This window comes from Nomascus leucogenys, chromosome 17, assembly GCF_006542625.1.
Source record: "Nomascus leucogenys isolate Asia chromosome 17, Asia_NLE_v1, whole genome shotgun sequence".
NCBI classification, from domain to species: Eukaryota; Metazoa; Chordata; class Mammalia; order Primates; family Hylobatidae; genus Nomascus; species Nomascus leucogenys.
In genome coordinates this window covers 49334814-49358527 of record NC_044397.1, presented here as the reverse complement: position 1 = coordinate 49358527, position 23714 = coordinate 49334814, and the positions used below count along the sequence as shown (strand labels likewise).

At 46.4% G+C, this 23714-nt stretch overlaps 1 protein-coding gene across 6 annotated transcripts in view; it reads left to right on the top strand.

Annotated features, from left to right (window-relative positions):
• Nucleotides 1–23162, top strand: part of PSPH (phosphoserine phosphatase) — a 39809-nt gene extending 16647 nt beyond the window's left edge. For 2 of the 6 annotated variants that reach the window (XM_030796602.1, XM_030796603.1), the window contains exons 2-8: nt 647–840; nt 2773–2894; nt 12902–13060; nt 14413–14547; nt 16406–16551; nt 18184–18332; nt 22348–23162. In XM_030796602.1, the coding sequence (XP_030652462.1) occupies nt 12921–13060; nt 14413–14547; nt 16406–16551; nt 18184–18332; nt 22348–22455 (678 nt within the window). In that variant the 5' untranslated portion in view covers nt 647–840; nt 2773–2894; nt 12902–12920 and the 3' untranslated portion in view covers nt 22456–23162. Of the gene's footprint in view, nt 1–255; nt 841–1308; nt 1423–2772; nt 2895–12901; nt 13061–14412; nt 14548–16405; nt 16552–18183; nt 18333–22347 lie in introns of those variants that run through there. The other 4 variants (XM_030796604.1, XM_030796605.1, XM_030796601.1 and 1 more) reach the window with 4 other exon arrangements.
• The last annotated feature ends 552 nt before the right edge of the window (nt 23163–23714 follow it).

Here is a 23714-nt window from a genome sequence, read left to right as displayed (position 1 = left end):
GCACTTTGGGAGGCCGAGGCGGGCGGATCACGAGGTCAGGAGATCGAGACCATCCTGGCTAACACGGTGAAACCCCGTCTCTACTAAAAAATACAAAAAATTAGCCGGGCGTGGTGGCGGGCACCTGTAGTCCCAGCTACTTGGGAGGCTGAGGCAGGAGAATGCCGTGAACCCAGGAGGCGGAGCTTGCAGTGAGCCGAGATCGTGCCATTGCACTCCAGCCCAGGCGACAGAGCGAGACTCCGTCTCAAAAAAAAAAAAAAAAAAAAAGGAATATAAGTAGTCTTTGAAGTTCTTTTGGGAGCTACGCTGCTGCAAGCGTATAATGCCAAACGTGGATTTCAAAAGAGGCCCCCCGACGGAGATTTCATTAATTGCAAAATCAGTGCAGCAGTCCCTTGCTTCCCTCACCTATCCTTATCCTGAGTGGTGGTGGCGGCAGCGCGGAGCAGCTTCTGAAGGTCCGGGAGCTCTTTTGTTCCTCTGCAAAGCGGAGGTGCCACTGGCACCGTGCACCTCTCAGACTGCAGGGGCTGAGCCCCCGGAGGAGGAGGAGGGGGCTGGTTCAGGGAGCCCCTCCCCTGGGGCGGGGCCAAAGCGTCCTCCCAGCCCGGCTTTGGAGAGCAGAGGGATCTGGTGTCTCCAGTTTACAGAAGCACTTGCAGAACTCATCAGAAGCCACCCCGCTTATCAGCAGATCTCAAGAGAGCGTTCGGTGGAGGCCCTGGGTCTACACAGCTCACCTCCCTGGGAACTGCTTGCCTGAGCGTCGGAGCCGGCGTTGGCCCCCTGCAGCCGGAAGGTTGCAGCCGCAGGATCCCCGGAGGCCCAGGACACAGGGTAAGTCCCGGCTTGTGCCTACCCTGCGCCCAACTTTCTGATTTTGCCGACTTTCCTTTTCCTCTTCCAGGCTTCCTCTCTGAGTCTACATTTCTTCTTAATCGCGTAGGCAGATCATTTCCTAAAATCTGCAGGCTTTCTTTTCATTGATTTATTTTTTGGGTAGCTTCACTTGTCTAATCTTACAGCAGCTGCCTGTTGCCAAACAGCGTGAATGAATGATGCAACCCTACACCGGAGCACCCTTAGTGCAAGATTGGGGCAATCCCCAAACTCAGACAGAGTTGAAGTGTCCGACTTTGTCTTCTTTCCCATTAGAATTAGAATTTTAAAATAAGTACTTACCAGATACATTGTTATAACGATACAGCCTTAAGTTGGGAATTAAATAAATCATGCTTTCATTCATTAAATATATTTATTATATTCTTTTCTTTTTTTATTTTTATTTATTTTTATTTTTTTCAGACAGAGTCTCGTTCTGTCGCCCACGCTGGGGTGCAGTGGTGTGATCTCGGCTCACTTCAACCTCTGCCTACAGGGTTCAAGGGATTCTTCTGCCTCAGCTTCCTGAGTATCTGGGTGCACGCCATCATGCCTAGCTAATTTTTTAATTTTTGTATTTTTAGTAGAGACAGGGTTTCACCATGTTAGCCAGGCTGGTCTCAAACTCCTGGCCTCAAGCGATCCACCCGCCTCTGCCTCTGCCTCCCAAAGTGCTGGGATTACAGGCATGACCACTGTACCTGGCCACTATATCTTCTTTATGTATGATTTGCATATTATTACTTTTTAAATATTTGATGACTGATATTGGAATGAGGATCAGGGAGGAAAATAATAAAATCCAAGATTTCTGTATTACAGTGCCAGGTAGGTTTTCAATATCATGACCATAGCCCTGTCACTTTCATGTCGGTGAAACAAAGTAGTCAGGACTTTTAAAATTTTCAAATGATTTAATATATGCCTGATACCTACCTTCCTTTCCTTCCTTCTTTTCTTTTTTTTTTTTAAGAGACAGGGTCTCATTTAGTCACCCAGGCTAGAGGGCAGCGGTGCAATCATAGCTCATTGGAATCTCAAACTCCTGAGATCAAGTGATCCTCCTGCCTCAGCTTCCCAAGTAGCTGGGACTACAAATACGCACCACCATGCCTGGCTCATTTATTTTATTTTTCGTAGAGATGGCGTTTCACTGTGTTGCCCAGGCTGATCTTGAACTCCTGAGCTCAAGCAATCCTCCCTCCTCGGCCTCCCGAAGTGCTGGGATTACAGGTGTGGGTCCCCATGCCCGGCATTTTTTTTTTTTTTTTTTTTTTTTTGAGACGGAGTCTCGCTCTGTCACCCAGGCTGAAGTGCAGTGGCGCGATCTCAGCTCACTGCAAGCTCCGCCTCTTGGGTTCATGCCATTCTCCTGCCTCAGCCTCCCGAGTAGCTGGGACTACAGGCACCCAGTACCATGCCCGGCTAATTTTTTTCTGTATTTTTAGTAGAGACGGGGTTTCACCGTGTTAGCCAGGAGGGTCCTGATCTCCTGACCTCGTGATCCGCCCGCCTCTTCCTCCCAAAGTGCTGGGATTACAGGTGTGAGCCATCGTGCCCGCCCAAGTCTGCTTCTTTTTCTATGCATTTAGTTCTCCTAAGAGATTCTCTTTCCCTCTCCCTTGTCTTTGTACCCTGCTGATTAGGTATACATGATTTCCTATCAGACCTGAACCTTGCAGAATTGAAGCCATAGAAGAGTATGTTGACTCTGCAGTGCTTAAAGGGGGTAGGAGTAAAGCATTTCTCAGAGGAAGCAGTCTTAGGAAATTTTGCCTCTGACCCGTTTTTGTGCCAGTCCTGCCAGGAGAGAGAGTGAAGCCAGTCTCCCTCTTTCCTGTTCTATGTGTGGACTTCGATGTTCATTTCCTCATTCTCTCTTTCTAGGCTCTTGCTCTTGCAGAATCCACAGGTCTTGAAGAAATCTGTAGTCAGAACTTTGTGCTGCATTTTTATCTAGGAAAGGAACAGAAGAGTGTGGTCTCCTAGAAATCTGGCACTGGAGAAACGTGAGTCTGATTTGCCTTTTCTTGGTTTTGTTTTGTTTTGGTTTTTTGCTGTCATTGTAATGTTTTTTATGCATTGAACTGTTACACGTTTGTCTATCTGCTAGCAGTTTACTCTTTTTTGAGACAGAGTCTTGCTGTGTCACCTAGGCTGGCGTGCAGTGGTGCAATCTTGGCTTACTGCAACCTCCACCTCCTGGGTTCAAGTGATTCTCCTGTCTCAGCCTCCTGAGTAGCTGGGATTACAGGTGCGGGCCACCACACCTGGCTAATTTTTGTATGTTTAGTAGAGACAGGGTTTTGCCATGTTAGCCAGGCTGGTCTCGAACTCCCAACCTCAGGTCATCCATCCACCTCGGCCTCCCAAAGTACTGGGATTACAGGCGTGAGCCACTGCGCCCAGCCAGCAGTTTACTCCTCAACTGAATTTTAAAAATTGATGTCAACTATGTGGCATGCAGAAGATCTCAGCTTCCCAGAATAGCTGGTTATATTATATATCATTTCAACTTTTATTTTAGCTTCAAGGAGTACATGTGCACATTTGTTACTTGGGTTTATCACATGATGCTGAAGTTTGGGATACAACTGATCCCATCACCCAGGGTTTGAGCGCAGTACCCAGTAGGTAGTTTCGCAGTCCTTGCCCTCCTTCCCCTGCCTTCTTGTAGTCCTCAGTTTTTTGTTGTTGTTGTTTTTTGTTTTCACACAGAGTCTCACTCTGTCGCCCAGGCTGGAGTACAATGGTGTGATCTCGGCTCACTGCAACCTCCACCTCCAAGGTTCAAGTTATTCTCCTGCCTCAGCCTCCTGAGTAGGTGAGATTACAGGTACCCACCACCATGCCTGGCTAATTTTTGTATATTTAGTAGGGACAGGGTTTCACTATGTTGGCCAGGCTGGTCTCGAACTCTTGATCTCAAGTGAGTTGCCCGCCTCGGCCTCCCAAAGTGCTGGGATTACAGGTGTGAGCCACCGCACCTGGCCATCACTGTGTGTTTTTCCTGTCTTTGTATCCACATGTACCCAGTTTAGCTCCCACTTATAAGTGAGAACACGTGGTATTTGGTTTTCTGTTCTTGCGCTAATTCACTTAGGATAACGGCCTCCAGCTGCATCTCTGTTGCAGCAAAGGATATGTTTTCATTCTTTTTTATGGCTGTGCTGGCTTTTTTGTTTTCTTAGGCTGGGCATGGTGGCTCACACCTGTAATCCCAGCACTTTGGGAGGCCGAGGTGAGCAGATCACCTGAGGTCAGGAGTTCGAGACTAGCCTGCCCAACATAGTGAAACCCCATCTCCACTAAAAATACAAAAATTACCTGGGTGCGGTGGCACACACTTCTGATCCCAGCTATTCAGGAGGCTGAGGCATGAGAATCGCTTGAACCCAGGAGGCAGAGATTGCAGTGAGCCGAAATCATACCACTGCACTCCAGCCTGAGCGACAGAGCAGGACTCCATCCCTAAACAAAAGATAAAATAAAATATAGTGTAAGTGCATGTGCTGGGGATCCCAGCCCTTACCGGGAACCTCTTTGACTCTCCTGTGATTGAGAACCTTTTCAGAATCTACTGTGTAGTCTTTTTTCTTTTTCTTTTTTTTTTGAGATGGAGTCTCGTTCTGTCACCCAGGCTGGACTGCAGTGTGGCACAATCTCGGCTCACTGCAACCTCTGCCTCCCAGGTCCAAGCAATTCTTCTGCCTCAGCCTCCCCAGTAGCTGGAACTACACGCACGTGCCACCACACCCGGCTATACTTTGTACTCTTTCAATGCCCGGGGACCTGAACAAATTTATCCCTACTACCAAAGCAAATAAGCTTGGTTCTCGCAACTATGCGTGACCTTCACAACCTCTGTACAGGCTTTTATTTATTCTTACACAGGTGAAGATAAGAGGTCAGTCCTAACAAGGTGAAGGAAGTAAGGTGATCTTAGAAGCCTCTTGAAAGATACAGAGATTGAGAAGTTGGGAAAGTGTTTGGGCAAGGAGCTTTTTTCCTCTTATCCAAAATCAGGCCTCCGAAGGCTGGCCCTGCAGGAAAGCTTGCTTTTGTACTTTGGAACTAGGGATGAGAAGGCCTTGTCAGCAGTGGCATTTTTTTTTTTTTTTTTTTTTTAAATCAGTTGGTCCTTTGCCAAGAGATGAACTAGCTGGGGCCAGCCAGGCAGAAGTTCTGTTCTGAGCTGCAGAAGGCAGTGGTCTGGATGGGACCTGGGAGCCGCTGTGTCTGAGAATCTGAGAATCTGAGAATAGACCTCCCCACGGGGATGTCTTCTACCCCTGGCCCTGCCCTCTCCCTCCCTGTTACAGCCAAATATGAAGAATCCAGAGTCCATTCTCTGGCAATGATTTTTCTGTGTGTGAAATTCTAATGTACACAATTTACTTTGAAGCAACTGACCTTACTCAGCAGATTTTTTCCCCTATAGCCATGAGAATTTTAAATACGCATAGATTGTAAGTCACACCTGGTGGAGACAATGAAAAGAGGAGGAAATTGGCCAGGCGTGGTGTCTCACACCCGTCATCCCAGCACTTTGGGAGGCCGAGGCAGGTGGATCACTTGAAGTCAGGAGTTTGAGACCAGCCTGGCCAATATGGTAAAACCCCATCTCTACTAAAAATACAAAAGAATTAGCCAGGCGTGGTGGCAGGCGCCTGTAATCCCAGCTACTCAGGAGGCAGGAGAATCGCTTGAACCCAGGAGGCCGAGATTGCAGTGAGCCGAGATCACATCACTGCACTCCTGCCTGGGTGACAGAGTGAGACCCCATCTCAAAAAAAGTAAAAATTAAAATTAAAAAGGAGGAAATCAAAAGTGTACAGGGAGGTACACCATTTTGCAGAGCAGGATGGGAAGAGCTAAAAGGAGCTGTGGCTGAGTTTGTTCTGCTGCCCAATCAAGCAGGGAGGGAGTTGATACTCTTGTAACCCAATGGGTGAAGGCCATCTCCCCTGGCCTGACCATTTCATGGGCAGAGTTAAGGTCCTAAAATCCAGCTCACTCTCCTAGGGAGGGTGTAGAAAAAGAATCAGCCTTCCAAGTAAATTCAGTGTAAAGTGAGTCTCTAACATTCTATTTTGGCCAGCATGGTGGCTCACACTTATAATCCCAGCACTTTGAGAGTCCAGGATGGGAGGATCATTTGAGGCCAGGAATTCAAGACCAGCCTGGGTAACATAGTGAGACCTCATCTCTACAAAAATAATAATAATAATAACTTAGCTAGGTGTGGTGGTGCGTGCCTGTGGTCTCTGCTACTCAGGAGGCTGAGGCAGGAGGATCACTTCACCTAGGAGGCTGAGGCTGCAGTGAGCTATGATTATACCATTGGCACTCCAGTGTGGGCAACAGAGTGAGACCTTGTCTCTAAAAAAAGCCAAAAATATTCTATTTTCTCCTTGGGACACATTACAACCCAGGAGGCAGGTGTCAACAATTCTGAGCTGTAAGTCAGGTCTAGTGTTCAGCTGGGGATGTGTAAATCAGTTCTCACTTTTAGTGGAGGAAATGTACATTTCCTTTCAAACTCAAGGCTGATGGTCTTGCTTTTTCTTTGGAGACAGGGTCTCACTCTGTCACCCCGGCTGGAGTGCTGTGGCCTGATCTCAGCTCACTGCACCCTTGAACTCCTGGGCTCAAGCCATCCTCCCGCCATAGGCTCTTGGGTATCTGGGACCACAGGCATGCACCACCATGCCCCACATTTTTTTTTTTTTTTTTAGAGAAAGAATCTTGCTATGTTCTCAAGAACTGATCTCAAACTCCTGGGCTCAAGTGATCCTGCTGTCTTAGCCTCCCAAAGTGCTGGGATTATTACAAGTGTGAGCCACTGTGCCCGGCCAATCTCATTGAAGCTATTGCTAGTGTCAGTGGTTGGAAAGAGGTTCAAATACCTGGTTTGCCTTTTTTTTTTTTTTTTTTTTTTTTTTGAGATGGAGTCTTGCTCTTGTCGCCCAGGCTGGAGTGCAGTGGTGTCTCGGCTCACTGCAACCTCTGCCTCCCGGGTTCAAGTGATTCTCCCGCCTCAGCATCCTGAGTAGCTGGGATTACAGGCACCCGACTAATTTTTGTACTTTTAGTAGAGATGGGGTTTTACCAGGCCAGGCTGGTCTCGAACTCCTGACCTTGTGATTCGCCTGCCTTGGCCTCCCAAAGTGCTGGGATTACAGGCATGAGCCACTGCTCCCGGCCAAAGTAACTGGTTTTTCAAACATGGCCAGTAATTATTTGTCTAATCATTTCGACAAGACTGGAAGCCTCTTGAAGATGGCACCCATGCATTATGCGTTCCTCTTTGGGTCTTGTGTCAGGGTCCCTGGAGACAGACTTTGAGGTTCTGGTGCCAATCAGTCATTCTCAGGAGCATTGCCCATTCTTAGTTATGTTGTGTTGCCTCATGCATCTTCTTTTTTGTTGTTGTTGAGACGCAGTTTCGCTCTTGTTGCCCAGGCTGGAGTGCAATAGCACAATCTCGGCTCGCTGCAACCTCTGCCTCCCAGGTTCAAGTGATTCTCTTGCCTCAGCCTCCTGAGTAGCTGGGATGACAGGCATGTGGCACCATGCCCAGCTAATTTTGTATTTTTAGTAGAGACGGGGTTTCTTCATGTTGGTCAGGCTGGTCTCGAACTCCCGACCTCAGGTGATCTACCCGCCTCAGCCTCCCAAAGTGCTGGGATTACAGGCATGAGCCACCGCACCCGGCCTTCTCATGTACCTTCTTAAAAAGTTATTTAGCTTGTCCCACTTATCTCATTTTAGCTCCTCTTACACGATTTGTCTGTTTCTGGCTTCCTCTTCACTCACCTATGGTTTATTCTCCGTTCTTAGTGGAATTGCACTACAGTAAGTGCTGCTTCTCTGCTGATAGACTGCTGACTTCAGGATCTTTACAGTGAGCCTGCCTGGGCATGTAGTATGAATTAGCTTGATTCCTGCTGGACCAAAGCCAAATGACTGGTTTCTTTTTATTTTTTATCTTTTTTTTTTTTTTTTTTATAGAGACAGGGTTTCAACATGTTGGCCAGGCTGGTCTCGAACTCCTAGCCTTAAGCAACCCGCCTGTCTTGGCCGCCCAAAGTCCTGGGAACAGGCATCAGCCACTATGCTGGCCCTTGTTGAGTTCTTTTTTTTTTTTGAGATGGAGTCTCGTTCTGTCACCCAGGCTGCAGTGCAGTGCAGTGCAGTGGTGCAATCTCGGCTCACTGCAGTCTCCACGTCTCCACCTCCCAGATTCAAGCAATTCTCCCGCATTCAAGCGATTCTCCTGCCTCTCCGTCCCAAGTAGCTGGGATTACAGGTGGCTGCCACCATGCCCGGCTAATTTTTGTATTTTTAGAAGAAATGGGGTTTCACCATGTTGGCCAGGCTGGTCTCGAACTCCTGACCTCAAGTGATCCTCCTGCCTTGGCCTCCCAGAGTGCTGAGATTACAAGTGTGAGCCACTGCAGCTGGCCCCTTGTTGAGTTGTTAATAACTGCTTAGGTTCAACTCTATTTAATTCATAAAATATTTAATTCATGAAACATTTAACACCTATTGGGTGCTGGGTGCAGAGACAGAAGATAATTCAATGGATTTTCTTCTTGACTGACTGATTTTCTGGGTTGATGGGGAGGAAATAATGTAGTATAGGGGAGACCACTTGATCTGCACCATGAAGAAGTAGGACTTTTTTCATGACATGGGGGATATGGTGATTCCAGGCAGAGAGCAGCATTTGAAAGAGTGTAGAGGAATAAAAACACATGACATAGGCCGGGTGCGGTGGCTCATGCCTATAATCCCAGCACTTTGGGAGGCCAAGGCAGGTGGATTGCCTGAGGTCAGGAGTTCGAGACCAGCCTGGGCAACATGGTGAAACCCCGTCTCTAGTCAAAATACAAAAATTAGCCGGATGTGGTGGCATGTGCCTATAGTCTCAACTACTCAGAACGCTGAGGGAGGAGAATTGCTTAAACCCGGGATGGGGAGGTTGCGGTGAGCCGAGATTGCGCCATTGCACTACACTCCAGCCTGGGTGACAGAGCAAGACTCCGTCTCAAAAAAAAACCCCTTAGTATTCCTTGAGCCATAAATGGTGTGAGTCACCAGGCGTGGTTGCTCACACCTGTAGTTCCAGCACTTTGGGAGGCCAAGTCCCATGGATCATTTTAGCCCAAAAGTTTGAGACCACCCTGGGCAACATGGTAAAACACCATCTCTACTAAATACAAAAAACTAGCCAGACATCATGCCTGCCTGTAGTCCCAACTGCTCAGGAGGCTGAAGTGGGAGAACCGCTTGAGCCAGGGAGGCAGAGGTTGCAGTGAGCTGAGATTGCACCACTGAACTCCAGCCTGGGTGACAGAGTGAGGCCCTAACTCAAAATAAAAAAAAATGCGCGCGCGTGCATGTGAATAATGTGCGTGTGTAAAAATGTGTGTGTGCGTATATGTATTTGTGCGGAATGAGGTTGGTAAAATACATAGGCATAGGAGCCAGATTATGAAGGGCATAAATTATGTAATAAAGACATTATGTTAATGGCCGGGTACGGTGGCTCTGGTAGGGCATGGTGGCTCACATCTGTAATCCCAGCTCTTTGGGAGGCCGAGGCAGGAGGATCATTTGAGGTCAGGAGTTCGAGACCAGACTGGCCAACATGGTGAAACCCCATCTCTACTAAAAATGCAAAAATTAGCTGAGCGTGGTGGCATGCACCTATAATCCCAGCTACTTGGGAGGCTGAGGCAGGAGAATTGCTTAAACCTGGGAGGCAGAGGTTGCAGTGAGTCAAGATTGTGCCACTGCCCTCCAGCCTGGGTGACAGAGAGAGACTCCTTCTCAAAAAAAAAAAAAAAAAAAAAAAAGATTTATTAATAGACCCTGAAATTTGAATTTCATTTTTATTTATTATTATTACTTTTGAGACAGGGTCTCACTCTGTCACCCAGGCTGCAGTGCAGTGTCATCATCGTAGCTCACTGCAGCCTCAAACTCCTGTGCTCAAGCAATCCTTCTGCCTCACCCTCTTGAGTAGCTAGGTCTGTAGGTGCATGCCACTACACCTGGCTAATTTTAAAAATACTTTTGTAGAGATGAGGTCTTGGTATGTTGCCCAGATTGGTGCTGAACTCCTGGCTTCAAGTAATCCTCCCACCTCAGCCTCCCGAAGTGCTAGAATTACAGGCATGAGCCACTGCAACCAGCCTGAAATTTGAATTTCATTAGTTTTTACATGTCAAAAAATATTCTTCTTCTTTTGATTTTTTTTTTTCAACTGTTTAAAATGTAAAAATCAGCCAGGCATGGTGGCTCACACCTGTAGTCCCAGCTACTCAAGAGGCCAAGATGGAAGGATCACTTGAGCCCAGGAGTTTGAGGCTGCAGTGAGCTATGATGGCACCACTGCACTCCAGCCTGGGTGACAGAATGAGATCCTGTCTCAAAAAAAGTACAGTAGGCCGGGCGCAGTGGCTCACGCTTGTAATCCCAGCACTTTGGGAGGCCGAGGCGGGTGGATCATGAGGTCAGGAGATCAAGACCATGGTGAAACCCCGTCTCTACTAAAAATACAAAAAATTAGCCGGGCGTGGTGGCAGGCACCTGTAGTCCCAGCTACTTGGAGAGGCTGAGGCAGGAGAATGGCGTGAACCCAGGAGGCGGAGCTTGCGGTGAGTGGAGATCGCACCACTGCACTCCAGCCTGGGAGACAGAGCCAGACTCTGTCTCAAACAAACAAACAAAAAAAAAGCAAAGTAAAATAAAATGTAAAAATCATTCTTACTTGTGAGCCATACCAAACCAGGTGGCAGGGTGGATTTGGCCTACAAGCTATAGTTTGCTGACCCCTGACTTAAAATATTTTTTTTTCCAGGTCAACTTTAAATGGCATTATTCTGCCAACTGCATTGGTTGGAAATCAGTTGAGCAGTGGGTTGTTCAGCTGCTTTGAGTCTGTTTTTAACCACAGTCTATTCTAAATATAGATTACTTACATCATCTATGCAGCCTTGTATATGACATATTAGTCTCTGATGGGAGGCTGGTCTAGGCAATCTTGAGGGTCCCTTTCATCCTAATTCTAGTCCAAAGATTTTCTAAAAAATAAAGGCCAGGCATGGGGGTTCATGTCTGTAATCCCAGCAATTTGGGAGACCCAGGTGGGAGGATTGCTTGAGTCCAGGAGTTGAAGACCAGTCTGGGCAACATAGCAAGACCCCCATCTCTTCAAAAAAAAATTTAAAAAGTAGCCAGACATAGTGGTGCGCATCTGTAGTCCCAGCTACTTGGGAGACTGAGGCAGGAGGATCACTTGAGCCCTGGATTTGGGAGGCTGCAGTGAGCCATGATTGTACCACTGCACTCCAGCGTGGGTGACAGAGCGAGAACTTGTCTAAAAAAAAAAAAAAAAAAAAAAAAAATTGGTTTTGACTCTCTGTCCTTTGCAGCTTCTGTAGCAGTGTGCCTCCCAGAGTTTCTTCCTGTACCTTCCATTTTCCTTCTCCTTCCCAGGCTCAAGTCAGGACGTAAAGGTGGTGGTCCTGCAGGCTCTATCCTTAGCATTCATTTCTTCTCCCTCTCTCTATTCTCCCTGGACTTTATTTTTATGATTTTTTCTTTTCTTGAGACAGGGTCTCGTACTGTGGCCCCATGCTGGAGTGCGGTGGCATGATCTTGGCTCACTGCAATCTCTGCCTCCCAGGTTCAAGAGATTCTCCTGCCTCAGCCTTCTGAGTAGCTGGGACTACAGGTGCACGCCATCCTGCCCAGCTAATTTTTATTTTTTTAGTAGAGATGGGGTTTTGCCATGTTGGCCAGGATGGTCTTGAACTCCTGGCTTCAAGTGATCCTCCCGCCTCAGCCTCCCAGAGTGCTGGGATTACAGGCATGAGCCACCACACCCAGCCTCTTCCTGGACTTTAATCAGACCATGTCTTCAACTAGCCCCTGTACATTGGCGACATTGTGTATGTTTAGCCCTCATATTTAGCTCTGACCTTTTTCCTGAGGCTTAAAGCCTTTCCCAGTATCTGGAAGTTAAAGTCTAAACTCCTTAGCCTGGCCCTAGGACCTGCTTAGTCTGAACTCCTGATGCCCAGCCAGGCCCCTGGGCCAAGCCATGGGGTAGCTTCCAGCAGGTCATCTGTTTCCTCCTCCTTGTCTTTGCTCACACTCCTCCCTCTGCCATCACAAGCCTCCCTGTCTCCACCCCCATCCCTCTCCTCCCAGCACATGCCAAATCAATGCCCTGCCCTTTGACAACCCACTCAGAGGGCCACTTACCTGTCAGATTCAGCTCAAATACCTGTGCCTCCTTGAAGCCTTCTTTTTTTTTCTTTTAGTTAGAGTCAGGGTCTTGCTCTGTTGCCCAGGCTGGAGTGCAGTGGCACGATCTCAGCTCACTGCAGCTCTACCTCCTGGGTTCAAGTAATTCTCCTGCTTCAGTCTCCCAAGTAGCTGGGATTACAGGTGTGCACCACTACACACAGCTAATTTTTTGTATTATTATTTTTAGTAGAGACTTGGTCTCTCTATGTTGCCCATGCTGGTCTTGAACTCCTGGCCTCAAAAAATTCTCCTCCTGCCTTAGCCTCCCAAAGTGCTGGGATTACAGGGATGAGCCACTGCGCCCAGTCTGAAGCCCTGTTTCATAGATAAGGCTAAACATTTTTCCTGTGTTCCCATAGAGCCTTATGCACACCTCCACTTTAATGCTTGCTTCCTCGCTACAATTAGGTCAAATATGTATATATATTTGACCACTGCCCTCCAGCCTGGGCAACAGAGTAAAACTCCACCTAAAAAAAAGAAAGAAAGAAAGAAGAAACTGGTGTACTGTGGGAAGTAAACAAAAAGAAAAGGAAAAACAAATGAATCTGTGAGTACACTCTTATGTGGCCTGCACTGACTTTGACACAAATTAGATTGGCTTAGTAGGCAAGGTGGGATCTTTTCATAATTTTATTTGATGTCTTTAAATACATTTATCTTTTAAATACATTTATCTTTTTTCTTGTAGGAGGAAAATTCTTCCAACGATGGTCTCCCACTCAGAGCTGAGGAAGCTTTTCTACTCAGCAGATGCTGTGTGTTTTGATGTTGACAGCACAGTCATCAGAGAAGAAGGAATCGATGAGCTAGCCAAAATCTGTGGCGTTGAGGATGCGGTGTCAGAAATGTAGGGATAGCATTTATTCACTTTATGAAATGATAAAGACTTTCTAAAGAGTGACTGTTTTGGATGAAGTGCTAGACCCTGGCTATGGAACATGAGCACTAGGCTTTTTCTTTCATCCCTTAGTGCAGAATTTGACATATTCATTCATTTATATAAATATTTATGGCAAACAAACATGGATAAGACATGTTCTTAGCTTGATCGGGGAATGACGACCGTCACTAACTAAAGAAGATGGCCTGGGGGGCAGGGCCCAAGTGTCCAGTGGCTTTGTGTCATGGTTGAAAGTGTGGCCTTAGTGGTTCCCTGGAAAGGTTCAGAGTCTCTTGGTGGATCCTGGGTCAGAGCCCCTCTCTCCCTCCTGCCCTCCCTCCTACCCTCCCGCCCTGCAGCTGGGCACCTCCCTCTGCAGTCTCAGTCCCCCAGTCATGCACCATGTCATTTTCTTTTTTTTTTTTTTCGAAGCAGAGTCTCGTTTTGTTGCCCAGGCTGGAGTGCAGTGACACAATCTCGGCTCACTGCAACCTCTGCCTCCTGGATTCAAGCAATTCTCCTGCCTCAGCCTCTTGAGTAGCTGGGATTACAGGCGCACGCCACCACGCCCAGCTGATTTTTGTATTTTTAGTAGAGATGGGGTTTCACCATGTTGGCCAGGTTGGTCTCGAACTCCTGACCTCGTGATCTGCCCACCTTGGGCTACCAAAGTGCTGGGATTACAGGCATGAGCTGTTGCACCCGGACACTGTTTCATTTTCAACTGCCTTTCATGGAAGAATGTTTAACCTTTGGTCTCTTTCTTGATTTATGACAGCTCACAGCTTGCAAGAAAAATACCTATGGATAGGCTATGTGCCTTTTTTTTTTTTTAGATGGAATCTAACTCTGTCATCCAGGCTGGGGTGCAGTGGTGAGATCTTGGCTCACTGCAACCTCCGCCTCCTGGGTTCCAGCAATTCTCCTGCCTCAGCCTCCTAAGTAGCTAGGATTACAGGCACGCACCACCAGGCCAGGCTAATTTTTGCATTTTTTTCGTAGAGATGGGGTTTCGCCATGTTGGCCAGGCTGGTCTCAAAACTCCTGGCTTCAGGTGATCTGCCCACCTCAGCTTCCCAAAGTGTTTGGGATTATAGGCATGAGTCACTGCACCCAGCCTGTTAATGTTATTTTCAAGCAATCCTTCAAAAGTTTACTCCAAGGCCTTGCTCTGCTAGTAGCAAAGCCTGTCTGTTGCACACTGGGGTTCTTGGTAGCATCTTCCTTTTGGTGGATGTCGTGCAGACCCAGGGCAGTAAGGCATGTTAACCTCGAGGACATCGGACCTGGCTGGCCTGACTGTTGGGTCTCCCTCCTAGGACACGGCGAGCCATGGGCGGGGCAGTGCCTTTCAAAGCTGCTCTCACAGAGCGCTTAGCCCTCATCCAGCCCTCCAGGGAGCATGTGCAGAGACTCATAACAGAGCAACCCCCACACCTGACCCCCGGCATAAGGTAAGAGGAGCCCCTGCTCTAGGTGTATTTCAGCACCAATGTTGAGGGGCACATCCTCCTGAGAGCATCTAACTATTCCTTTAGAGCGCCCTCTGGGTGGTTTATTTATTTTCATTTTAATTTTTTAATTATTTTTTTAAATTTTATTTATTTTTTCAAGATGGAGTCTCGCTCTGTCACTCAGGCTGGAGTGCAGTGGTGCAATCTCAGCTCACTGCAACTTCTGCCTCCCAGATTCACGCAATTGTCCTGCCTCAGCCTCCCGAGTAGCTGGGATTACAGGTGCCCACCAGCACACCTAGGTAATTTTTGCATTTTTAGTAGAGATGGGTTTCGCCATGTTGGCCACACTGGTCTTGAACTCTTGACCTCAAGTGATCTGCCTGCCTGGTCCTCCCAAAGTGCTGGGATTATAGCTGTGAGCCACTGCACCCGGCCTATTATTACTTTTTTTAGAGTCAGCGTCTCATTCTGTTGCCCATGTTGGAGTACAGTGGTGTAATCATGGCTTACTACAGCGTTGAACTCCTGGGGTCAAGTGGCCCTCCCACCTTAGCCTCCTTAGTAGTGGGGACTACAGGTGCATGCCACCATGCCCAGCTAATTTTTAAAAAAAAGTTTTTTTGAGAGACAGGGTCTTGCTTTGTCACCCAGGCTGGAGTGCAGTGGCATGAATACAGCTCACTGCAGCATCAGCCTTCTGGGCTCAAGGGATCCTCCTGCCTCAGCTTCCTAAGTAGCTGGGACTACAGACGTAGGCCACCATGCCTAATTATTTTTTTTTAATTTTCTATAGACACAGGGTCTCACTATGTTGCCCAGGCTGGTCTTGAACTTGTGGGTTCAAATGATCAATTTTCCCACCTCAGCCTCCCAAAGTATTGGAATTATAGGTTTGAGCCACTATACCCAGCCTTTAAAATATTTTTTGTAGAGATAGGGGTCTTGCTATGTTGCCCAGGCTGTTCTCAAGCTCCTGGCCTCAAGTGATTTTCTACCTTGGACTCCCAAACTGCTGGATTTAAAGGCATGGGCAGTGTGGTTCTTTTGGCACTTACACGTGGTCTTGTGTGGCCGGTTGTCTGGTCCTGTCTGTTTCTGCCTTTCCTCTTTCTCCAGAGAAAACCTAAGCTTTCCTTGTTTGTCCTCACCTTGTGTTTTTCTGGGTCCATGGGCAGAATAGAGTTCTGGAACGGTTTCCTAAAGTAGCCAAACCCTACCCATTGGTTTCTAAGTGCATTTAGAAAAACATATATAAGGCTGGGCATGGTGGCTCATGCATGTAATCCCAGCACTTTGGAAGGCCAAGGCGGGCAGATCACCTGAGGTCAGGAGTTCAAGACCAGCCTGGCCAACATGGTGAAACCCCATCTCTACTAAAAATACAAAAAAAGTTGGCCAGGCGCGGTGGCTTACGCCTGTAATTTCAGCACTTTGGAAGACCGAAGCAGGCGGACCACAAGGTCAAGAAATCGAGACCATCCTGGCCAACATGGTGAAACCCCATGTCTACTAAAAATACAAAAATTAGCTGGGCGTGATGGTGCACATCTGTTGTCCCAGCTACTTGGGAAGCTGACGCAAGAGAATCGCTTGAACCCAGTAGGAAGAGGTTGCAGTGAGCCGAGATCGCACCACTGCACTCCAGCCTGGGCGACAGAGCGAGACTCCATCTCAAAAAAAAAGAAAAAGAAAAACATATATAAAACATTAACTTCCCAGGCAGTATACCTTGTCAAGTATACCTCAGGCAAATGCATTCAGAAGAAGAAAATATATCTTAGTTGCCTCTTCATGTTTCATTTTTTTTTCTTTTTGTATTACTCAATGTTTGGTGTTTTATATTTTATTTTTGCAGGGAGCTGGTAAGTCGCCTACAGGAGCGAAATGTTCAGGTTTTCCTAATATCTGGTGGCTTTAGGAGTATTGTAGAGCATGTTGCTTCAAAGCTCAATATCCCAGCAACCAATGTATTTGCCAATAGGCTGAAATTCTACTTTCACGGTAAGATGTTAATAGTAACATGTTCCTTTTCTTAGCAGTTTCATTATTCAGTATTCTGGGTAATGTCTTTTGGAATGCAACTTGAAGTCACATCAGAGTTAAATATTGAGATGAATGGTTCTCTTAATTGATGTCTTTTGCCCTTTGGTACCCTTTGCTCAGCGAAATAGACTTAGGTCATCACCTGTCCTAGCTTTGGTATCTATAGCATCACCTGTCTGTACATAAATGTCTGCATTTCGTGAAACATTAATTCCTACGAAGCCCCCTATGACTTACTTTGCTATATATTTCAACTTTATGGGAGCTTCTGTGCATTTGAAGCAATTTAGACTCAAGAAGGAGACTTTTGGCTGGGCACAGTGGCTCACGCCTGTAATCCCAGCACTTTGGGAACCTGAGGCAGGATGATTATTTGAGGTCAGGAGTTCAAGACCAGCCTGGCCAACATGGTGAAACCCCAACTCTGCTAAAAAAAAAGAAACTACAAAAATTAGCTGGGTGTGGTGGCACATGCCTATAGTCCCAGCTACTTGGGAGGCTGAGGCAGGAGAATCACTTGAAGCTGGGAGGCGGAGGCTGCAGTGAGCTGAGATCTCGCCACTGCACTTCCAGCCTGGGTGACAGAGTGAGACTCTGTCTTTAAAAAAAAAAAAAAAAAGCAAGACAGAGACTTTAGAAGGGAGACTTTTTTGTTAACGGATTACTGAACTACAGCCCTTGGGGAAGCCTCCTGTCCTCTCTCTGGTCCGCAGCAGTGCCACAGCTGTTATATTATCTCAGATCGCCAGTTATATCAAGGAGTGACTGATAGCGATATATATATATATATATATATTTTTTTTTTTTTTTTTTTTTTTTGAGACAGGGTCTCACTCCGTTGTTCTGGCTGAAGTGCAGTGGCTCCATCTCGGCTCACTGCAGCCTCTGCCTCCTGGGTGTGAGCGATTCTCCTGCCTCAGCCTCCCGAGTAGCTGGGATTACAGGCGCCCACCACCACACCTGGCTAATTTTTGTATTTTTTTTAGTAGAGTCGGGGTTTCACCATGTTGGTCAGGCTGGTCTCAAACTCCTGGCCTCAGATGATCCACCCGCCTCGGCCTCCCAGAGTGTTGGGATTACAGGCGTGAGCCACTGTATGTTAATAGAACATTCTTGAATGATCTAGAGATAGAGATCATTGAAAAGAAGTCAAGAATGTGTGTGGTAACTACTGTAAAAATAGAAATAATTGATCAAAAATAAGCTGGAATTTCCTTTTGGGTGACATAATATATTAACATTTTAAATTTAATATATTAAGGAAGGGTGTGGTGGCTCATGCCTGTAATCCCAGAACTTTGGGAGGCCGAGGCAGGAAGATCACATGAGCCTAGGAGTTCCAGAGCAACCTGGGCAACATACCAAGACCCCATTTCTATAATCATAATCATAATCATAAAAGGAAATAAAAGCAAAGCAAAGCTTGTTTATTCCCAGGAACAGGTGTGGAGATCCAGGCTGTCTGACTTTACCGAGGGCCACTTTTAGCCTTCTCAGTGACATTTAAGTGAAGATATCATCTATGCAGAAAGCTGGCACTGGTCAGATATTTCTCTGGGTCTTTAACCCTGTTTTTACTGCTCTTTTAAGGTGAATATGCAGGTTTTGATGAGACGCAGCCAACAGCCGAATCTGGTGGAAAAGGAAAAGTGATTAAACTTTTAAAGGAAAAATTTCATTTTAAGAAAATAATCATGATCGGAGATGGTGCCACAGACATGGAAGCCTGTCCTCCTGCTGTATGTATTAAGGGTGCTAATTTTTTTTCAGGTTGTACTTTTGTTTTATTTATTTATTTATTTATTATTTCTTTATTTTTTTTGAGATGGAGTTTTGCTCTTGTTGCCCAGGTTGGAGTGCAGTGGCATGATCTCGGCTCACTGCAATATCCGCCTCCCGGGTTCAAACCATTCTCGTGTCTCAGCCTCCCAAGTAGCTGGGATTACAGGCACACGCCACCATGCCAGCTAAGTTTTGTATTTTTAGTAGAGACGGTGTTTTGCCACGTTGGCCAGGCTGGTCTCGAACTCCTGACCTCAGGTGATCTGCCTGCCTCGGCCTCCCAAAGTGCTGGGATTACAGGCGTGAGCCACCGTGCCCGGCCATACTTTTGTTTTAGACAGCTGATTCATCCTATAATCCCAACACTTTGGGAGGTCGAGGCAGGAAGATGGCTTGAGCACAGGAGTTTGAGACCAGCCTGGGCAACATAGTGAGACCCCATCTCTACAAAATAAATAAATAAAATAAAATAAAAACAGCTGATTTAGAACTACATAAGATTTAATACAGGAGTTAAACAAAAACAACTCTCATTGCAAGATAAAAATGAAATAATAAAACACATTCAATCTTGTTTTGTCAACTTTGTGCAAACCCAAGAAAAGTTGTGAATAAAGAACTAAAAACCTTTTAAAACTTTTAACAATGCCTTATCCCTGTAGGATGGGCACCACCTTTTAGCCTAGGTGCTTGCTCAATGAGTTGATTTCATTTCCCCAAATAATACTATCAACAACTCTTATAACCAAGATTTTAACATCATTTTATACTTTATATACTAGCTCCTCATACATTACCTCATTTAATCTTCATAACAGCCCTGTGAAGTCAAATATTATGTTTTGTTTTGTTTTGTTTTTCTTAGAGTCTCACTCTGTCACCCAGGCTGGAGTGCAGTGGTGTGCTCTCAGCTCACTGCAACCTCCGCCCTCTGGGTTCAAGTGATTCTCCCACCTTAGCCTCCCAAGTAGCTGGGACCACAGACGCATTCCACCACACCCAGCTAAGATGTTGTGTGTTTGGTAGAGGCAGAGTTACGCCATATTGCCCAGGCTGGTCTCAAATTCCTGAGCTCAAGCGATCTCCCCCGCTTTGGCCTCCCAAAGTGCTGGTATCACAGGTATGAACCACCATGCCCGACCAAATATTGTGTTCTTCTTACTGATAGGGGAACTGAGGCTTGCAGAGATTATATGATTTGCCAGTAACATATCAGAGCATTTTATTTTTATTTAATTATTTATTTTTATTTTTTGGAGGCAGGGTCTTGCTATGTTGCCCAGGCTGGAGTGCAGTGTTGCGATCATAGCTTATCACAGCCCTGAACTTCTGGGCTCAAGCAATCCTCCCACCTCAGCCTCCTTGGTAGCTGGGATTACAGGCGTGCGCCACTGCATCCGACACCACCACAGCATTTTATTCCCCTGAATTAACATCATTTTCTGAGACTAGCAGAGGTTTTATTTATTTTTTGAGACAGGGTCTTGCTCTGTCACCCAGACCGGAATGCAGTGGCACAGTCTCAGCTCATTGCAGCCTCGACCTCCCAGACTCAAGCAATCTTTCCGTCTCAGCCTCCTGAGTAGCTGGGACTGCAGGTGCATGCCACCACACCCATCTAATTTTGTTTATGTTTTGTAAAGACGAGGTCTCACTATGTTGCCCAGGCTAATCTTAAACTCCTGGCTTAAGTGATCTTCCTGCCTTGGCCTGCCAGAGTGCTGGGATAACAGGTGTGAGCCAACATGCCTGGCCAGGGATTTTATTTCTAAGCATTTTAAAATCAATGCTATATATATATATGTATATATATATATATTGTTTTGTTTTGTTTTTCTTAGAGTCTCACTCTGTCACCCAGGTGTCACCTGTGTGTCACACAGACACACACACACACACGTATATATATAAAGTATATATATACGTGTGTGTGTGTGTGTATATATATAATCAAATGCTATATAGCAAGTGTAATAAATATCAGATGTGTCCATTTCACATAGGGCTTTGCCTTTGCCATGTCATTCTAACGTAAGAAAAACTACACCAAAAATATAGTGTGGCCAGGCGCAGTGGCTCACACCTGTAATCCCAGCACTTTGGGAGGCTGAGGCAGGTGGATCACCTGAGGCCAGGAGTTTGAGACCGGCCTGGGCAACACGGTGAAACCCTGTCTCTACAAAAATACAAAAAAATTAGCTGGGCATGGTGATGGTACCTATCATTGCAGCTACTCAGGAGGCTGAGGCACAAGAATCACTTGAACCCAGGAGGTGGAGATTGCAGTGAGCTGAGATCACGTGACTGCACTCCAGCCTGGGTGACAGAGCGAAACTCCATTTTAAAATATATATATATATATAGTCCTGAAGTTTTTACCCCTAGTTTCCTGAGATCTAAAAATAGGGATTGTCTTTAAAAAAAAATTCATACTCTTTGTGAATTGTCTAAAAAAAAAACATCATTGTGAATGATGAATGAAAAAGGGTTAAAAATAACCTTTTTGGCCAGGCGCAAAGGTGACACACGCCTGTAATCCCAGCACTTTGGGAGGCAGAGATGGGTGGATCACCTAAGGTCAAGAGTTTGAGACCAGCCTGGCCAGCATGGCAAAACCCTGTCTCTACTAAAAAATACAAAAATTGGCCAGGCGTGTTGGTGGGCGTCTATAACCCCAGCACTCGGGAGGCTGAGACAGGAGAACCTCTTGAACCGGGGAGGCGGGAGGTTGCAGTGAGCCAAGATCGCGCCACTGTACTCCAGCCTGGGCATGACAGAGCAAGACTCCATCTCAAAAAAAAAAAACGTTCCAGCCAGGCTGGTCTCAAACTCCCAACCTCAGGTGATCTGCCTGCCTAGGCCTCCCAACGTGCTGGGATTACAGGCATGAGTCACCACACCCAGCCTTTGAATCTTTTTTTTTTTTTTTTGACAGAGTCTCGCTGTCTCGCCTAGGCTGGAGTACAATGGCGCGATCTTGGCTCACTGCAACCTCCGCCTCCCGGGTTCAAGCAATTCTCCTGCCTCAGCCTCCCAAGTAGCTGTGATTACAGACGTCCACCCTGACGCTCAGCTAATTTGTATTTTTAGTAGAGACAGGGTTTCACCATGTTGGCCAGGCTGGTGTCAAACTCCTGACCTCAGGTGATCCACCCGCCTCAGCCTCCCAAAGTGCTGGGATTACAGGCATGAGCCACCACACCCAGCCGCCTTTGAATCTTTTTACTGTTAGCTTAGATAATTTATAACCAATGTTGGGGTTGTCTAAGTAGTGAACATTGGGCTACTAGTTTAATGAGGAATACATAAAAGTAAAATGAAGAGATTTCTCAGGAAGCTCCCAATCTCATTTTCAAGAAATGACAAAATCAGCCAGGAGCGGTGGCTCACGCCTGTGATCCCAGCACTTTGGGAGGCCGAGGCAGGAGTATTGCTTAAGCACAGAGGTTCAAAACCAGCTGAGCAACATGGCAAAGCTCCGTCTCTAAAAAATTATTCAGGGATTGTGGTGTCCACCTGTCATCCCAGCTACTCAGGAGGCTGAGGCAGGATGATCACTTGAGCCCAGAAGTTCAAGGCTGCAGTGGGCCATGGCTGTGCCACTGCACTCTAGCCTGGGTGACAGGGTGAGACCCTGTCTCAAAAAACAAAAAAGGAATGACAAAATTGGATGGGTGCAGTGGAGCATACCTGTAATCCCAGCACTTCGGAAGCCGAGGCAGGAGGAGGTTGAGAGCAGCCTGGCAACATAGCAAGACCCTACAAAAAATAAAAAAAGGTAGCCAGGCGAGGTGGGGCACACCTGGAGTCTCAGCTACTCAGGAGGCTGAGGCACAAGAATCACTTGAACCCAGGAGGCAGAGGTTGCAGTGAGCCGAGATTGTGTCACTGCACTCCACCCGCGCGACAGAGCGAGACTCCAAAAAATAAATAAATAAAAATAAAAATCATTTCTCTCTCTTTTCTTCTTAGGATGCTTTCATTGGATTTGGAGGAAATGTGATCAGGCAACAAGTCAAGGATAATGCCAAATGGTATATCACTGATTTTGTAGAGCTGCTGGGAGAACTGGAAGAATAACATCCATTGTCGTACAGCTCCGAACAACTTCAGATGAATTTTTACAAGTTACACAGATTGATACTGTTTGCTTACAATTGCCTATTACAACTTGATATAGAAAGTTGTTACAGATGATCTGTACTTTAAACTACAGTTAGGACTCCTAGAAGATTGCTTTTTTTTGTTTTAACTGTAGTTCCAGTATTATATGATGACTACTGATTTCCTGGAGAGTTTTTTTTTTTTTGAGATGGAGTCTCGCTCTGTGGCCCAGGCTGGAGTGCAGTGGCGTGGTCTCGGCTCACTGCAAGCTCCGCCTCCCAGGTTCACACCATTCTCCTGCCTCAGCCTCCCGAGTAGCTGGGACTACAGGCACCTGCCACCACACCCGGCTAATTTTTTGTATTTTTAGCAGAGATGGGGTTTCACCGTGTGAGCCAGGATGGTCTTGATCTCCTGACCTTGTGATCCGCCCACCTCGGCCTCCCAAAGTGCTGGGATTACAGGCTTGAGCCACCGCGCCCAGCCAATTTCCTGGAGAGTTTTATAATCTGAATTATTTATGTATATTCGTAGCTATATTTCATACAAAGTGTTTTAAGGGTGGAGAGTCAATTAAACACCTTTACTCTTAGAAATACAGATTTGGCAGCCTTCAGTGAATATTGGTTTCCCTTTGGTATGTCAATAAAAGTTTATCCATATGTCAGAACGGATTTGTGGAATTTGCAGTTCTGCCTCTTGCATATTGGAATACCCAATATTTCAGGTACTGTGTTGAAGCATAAACAGCCCCCAGGCAAGAAACAGGCTTAAGACTCCACTTTGCTTAGTGCTGGGCACAATGTCTTCAACCCATGAGCCCACTCCCACTTCCTGAAGCCCTGGGACCTGGAAAGTCCTTTTTTTTACTTCTTGGGATTTGTCATATATGAAATGTTACAAAGGTTTTTTGTTTTTTGTTTTTTGTTTTTCCTCCAATATAACAATAGAGTCTTAAACAAAAGTACTGATTGAAAAATGGATATTTGGGCTCACGCCTGTAATCTCAGCACTCTGGGAGGACAAGATAAGAGGATCACTTGAGGACAGGAATTTGAGACCAGCCTGGGCAGCACAGCAAGACCCTGTCTCTACAAAAAATAAAAACATTAGCTGGATGTGGTGGCATGCACCTGTAGTCCCAGCTACTTGGTGGGCTGAGATGGGAGGATCCCTTGAACTCAGGAGTTCGAGGCTGCAGTGAGCTGTGACTCCGCCATTGTACTCCAGACTGG